The sequence below is a fragment of the Empidonax traillii genome, unplaced genomic scaffold (assembly GCF_003031625.1).
Source record: "Empidonax traillii isolate 1590-97213 ecotype Southwest subspecies unplaced genomic scaffold, ASM303162v1 scaffold2524:size22612, whole genome shotgun sequence".
In the NCBI taxonomy this organism is placed as follows: Eukaryota; Metazoa; Chordata; class Aves; order Passeriformes; family Tyrannidae; genus Empidonax; species Empidonax traillii.
Genome location: NW_020957717.1, coordinates 18327 through 22612, shown reverse-complemented (window position 1 = coordinate 22612; position 4286 = coordinate 18327). Strand labels below are relative to the sequence as shown.

At 51.6% G+C, this 4286-nt stretch overlaps 1 protein-coding gene across 1 annotated transcript in view; it reads right to left on the bottom strand.

Moving 5' to 3' along the window:
• Nucleotides 1-3: 3 nt before the first annotated feature.
• The window catches only part of LOC114072011 (protocadherin-1-like), a gene marked incomplete at its 3' end in the record, with an annotated part of 12322 nt that continues 8039 nt past the window's right edge, over nucleotides 4-4286 (bottom strand). Inside the window, exon 4 of the mRNA XM_027909921.1 lies at nucleotides 4-1636. Within this exon, the coding sequence (XP_027765722.1) occupies nucleotides 4-1636 (1633 nt within the window). The remainder of the gene's footprint in view (nucleotides 1637-4286) is intronic.

Below are 4286 nucleotides of genomic sequence, written 5' to 3'. Positions count from 1 at the left end.
CGCGCTGTAGCGCTCCTGCGAGAACACCGGCGCGTTGTCGTTCACGTCCAGCACCCGCAGCGCCAGCACCCTGCTGCTCTGCAGCGCCGGCCACCCGCCGTCGGACGCCCGCACCGTCACGTTGTACTCCGACTGCTGCTCCCGGTCCAGCTCTCTCGCTGTCACCACGCGGTAGTAGCTGCCCTGCGAGTGCTCCAGGCGGAACGGGACGTCTCCGTCAAGGGAGCAGCGCACCTCGCCGTTGGCCCCTGAGTCTCTGTCGTGTACGTGCAGCAGGGCCACAACAGTCCCCGATGGGGCGTCCTCTGAGATCTCGCTCACAATGGACGACACTGTCAGTTCGGGTGCGTTGTCATTGACGTCTGTAACAGTGATAAAAACTTTGGCCGTGTTGGAGAGCTCTCCTCCGTCACGTGCCTGCACTTCCAATTCATGAGAGGAGATTTCCTCGAAATCCAAGTCTTTCTTGACAGTTATTTCTCCTGTCTCGGAGTCCAGATAAAGAAGTTCTGACTCTCGGTCTGAGATTCTCTGGAAACTATATTCCACTTGCCCATTCAATCCCTCATCAGGGTCGGTTGCCGTGACAGTGACGAGGACGGAACCCACGGGCACGTCCTCCGCCACACGCACCGTGTATTCCGCCTGGCTGAACACGGGCGCGTTGTCGTTCGCGTCCAGCACCGTCACGCGGATCCGCGCCGTGCCCGTCCGGGCTGGATCGCCGCCGTCGATCGCCCTCAGCACCAGCTCGTGGAACGCCGCCTCCTCCCGGTCCAGTGCCTTTGCCAGCACCAGCTCGGGACGCTGATCCCCGCCGGGGCCCGTCTGCACGGCCAGCGAGAAGTGCTCGTCGCCGCTCAGCTCGTAGCTCTGCAGGGAATTCTGTCCCAAGTCTGGGTCATGAGCCTCGGCCAGGGAAAACCGCGACCCCGGGGCTGTTGTCTCACTCAGTCTCAGTTCTTTCTTTGACTGTCGGAAGCTTGGCGTATTGTCGTTAATATCCGTGATTTCTACTTGGATTTCATAAACCTTCATTTCCCCCTCCACTATCAGCTCACAGCGCAGCACGCATTTCTCCACCAGCCGGCACAGCTGCTCTCTGTCGATCCTCTCGGCAATCACTAAATGTCCTGTCTTTTCATGCAGGGTGAAATACTGTGTCCTACCTTTGTCCAGGATACGGACTCCACGGTCGCCGAGCTCCAAGTGCTGCAGCCCCAGGTCCTTGGCCACGTCGCCCACGAACGAGCCCTTGGGCATCTCCTCGGGCACCGAGTAGCGCAGCTGCCCCCACGCCGCCTCCCAGGCCGCCAGCAGAACGCCCCAGAGCAGGACTCGCTGCCGCCGGTCCCAGCGCCTCCCCGCAGAGCACATCTCCACTGCAGTATCGTCGATCCAGGTCGCGCTCCGACTCCGGTTTTCACACCTGCTCACCGCTCTCGGCCTCTGCCTCCCGCCCCTCCGCACCGCTGGAGCTCGGCTCCGCACCGGGGGAACGTTCGCAAACCGCTCGGCCGCCGAGACAGTGAGTGAGAGGATGATCGAGCCGGTCCGCAGCGGGCGGGGCTGCAGCGCTCCGACCTTCCTCTCGCTCCTCTCGGTCAACAGCGGCGCCCGCAGCCTCCTCCCGGCACTGCAGGCACCGAGCGCTGCTGAGCTCTGTCTGCTCTGCTTTGCCCACGGGCAGATCGCGTGGGCTGGACAATCGCCACGGAAATATCGGACCCGTGCAACTGCCAGTCGCTGCCTGGCCTTTCTTCGTACCATCTCTTTGATCCTCGAGTTATCCACAGCTGAGAGGAAGGCAGAGTCCTCTCCTTGGGAGTGGTATTTCTGTTACACTGAAAAACTCAGTTGCAAATATCATTATATCTTATGTAAAATATTTTTCTCAGTTTTAGTGTGTATAATATTCTAAGGCCACTCCCTATAAGACTTCCTTTTGAGCACCGTACAGGAGGCTCCCCTACTGCTTGGAAATCATTCTCTCCTATGCCCACCCATTTCAGGCTATAGGTCACTTGAGCACTCCCCACTGACTGTACTACAACTTGCCATGAGGCAGGACGCAGCTGCAGTGAACCACGCCAGAATGGTCTTCTTGTCTCCCCACAAATCACAGAGCAAGAAGAAAAATAAATATATCTCCCTTGGCTCCTGCCCCTGTTCCCCAACCCTCTGAAACAAAATCGATAATTATTGTAGGCAGGTAACAGATTTGTTTACACATAAACAATTAATTCGATAGTTTTAGGGAGCTGGAAAAGCTTTTCTTTTTGTCAGAAGTCACTGTGTAAATGCTTTATGGTTTTAGAAAAGTAATCACCTAATAATTCAATCTCCATTTTGGTTCGAAAACTTTTAAACAAAATAGTGTAGGAGAGCAAGACAAGAAAAATTGTGCTGGATACCTAGGCTGGGCTATTTTTAAAGGTGCAAAAAGACTTTATTAGAGTCTATAATGTTTGTAATTTTGCATACTCCCTTGTAATTTTCTATATGAGTATAGGCCTCTCCTGGTAAAGCAGGTAGATAAAACAACTATTGCAAAAAGCCACTGAAAGACCTAAATCCTCAGTTTAGTACTCCACAATCCACATGATCTACCAGGTCCAAGCACCTCTCTTTGGGACGAAGGGATCAGACAAATGGAAGACTTTGAAACAAAACTAGATGTGGGGTTTGGGTGGGTTTGGTTTTTTGTGGGGGCTTTTTGTATTCTTTTGGTTTGGTTTGGAGTTGAGGGTTTTTTGTGTCTTGTTTGTTTGTTTGTTTGTCTGTTTTTCATATCTCACTTAACATCTTCACCAGAAAAGGATGGGGGGAAAAAAAAAAAAAAAGAGAGAAAGTGAAAGAGAACTGCAGAGAGAAACGATGCCTCGAATAAATAACCAGTCCCTCCCGGGTTACCATTTCTGATGAAACCTTATCATAAAACATGGTCGACGCTTTCTTCCTTCAGGGAGGAACAACCTATAAACATCATCTTTCACTTCGAAAACACGCATATTTCAGGGGAAAAAAAAACCCAAACCAATCAACAAGAAAAAAACCAACAAACTCCAAACATCAAAATTTTTTTTTGAGTTCTGTCACGTTCTTTCTGCAGAGAAGGAAGCCGTGTTTACCTTTGAACTAAGAAATAACTGTACAAAACAAACCCCGTGAAGATCATGCTTGGATAAAATTTATCCATCTACTTCATGCTGCCCTTTTTGCAACAGCATTCACTCAAAACATGAGAGGACACAGGGCAACTTGGAAAACAGTATTAAAAGTGGGTTTTAAATTAAACAAATAGTACTTGGGGGAAAATTATTCAGCCTCACTAGTGTTACTGTATGTGAAGCACACTTCTCTCAAATCACGGGGGGACAAACGGAAGAGGGTTAAGACAAGCATGTGGCTACTCAATTTGTAGAGCCCGACGCACGTTACATTTCGGAGTCTATATCAAAACAGTACTGACCAGGTGCAAGCATATCAATCTAGGAAAAAGCTATCAGAAGGAGAAACCTCAAATACCAAGCGTTCAGCTCATTTTTTCACCATGCACGATCACTAATTTACTGCGTTCACAGGTAATTGCTTAAAGGGGCGTTGCAGTCATCAAAATCTAAGCAAAAGCTCTGCCAGAGGAAGTTTAGGTTAGATATTAAGAAGAAATTCGTTACAGAGAGGGTAATCAGGCATTGGAAAGGCCTGTCCAGGGAGGAGGGGTTTCTCCATCCCTGGAGGTATTTAAGAAGAGGCTGGATGTGGCACTTAGTGCCATGGTCTAGAAACTGCGGTAGATGTGGATCAAGGGTCGGACTTGATGTCATCTCAGAGTTCCTTCCCAACCCGTCTAATTCTATGATTCTGTGAAGTGCAACAGTAGCTGTGAGACTCGAAGAATCAAAAGCCTCGGCTGACCAGCCTACCGAGAGTGGAAAGGTGAAACTATGTTTCTTACTTTCTTCAGGGATCAGCTCAACCCAAGCACACAATTCATGGGGAAAAACACAGAAAAGAAGGTGAAGCCTGTTAAGAAAGGCTCAAGGGGAACAGCGTGAGCTTTACAGACCTGTGGTGCGTCGGTGTCGGTGGGCGGTTCTCCCGCGACGGCGCTGCTGCTCGGGCTCGGCTTGTCGCAGGGCTCCCCGGCCAGAAGCTCCTCGGCGGGCAGGATGGGCAGCGGCGGCGGCGGCCAAGCGGCCTCGGCGGCGGCGCGGGCCGGCGCGGCCACGCACAGGTTGTAGGAGTAGGGCAAGGTGCCCTCGCAGAAGTCGGGCGGGAAGGCG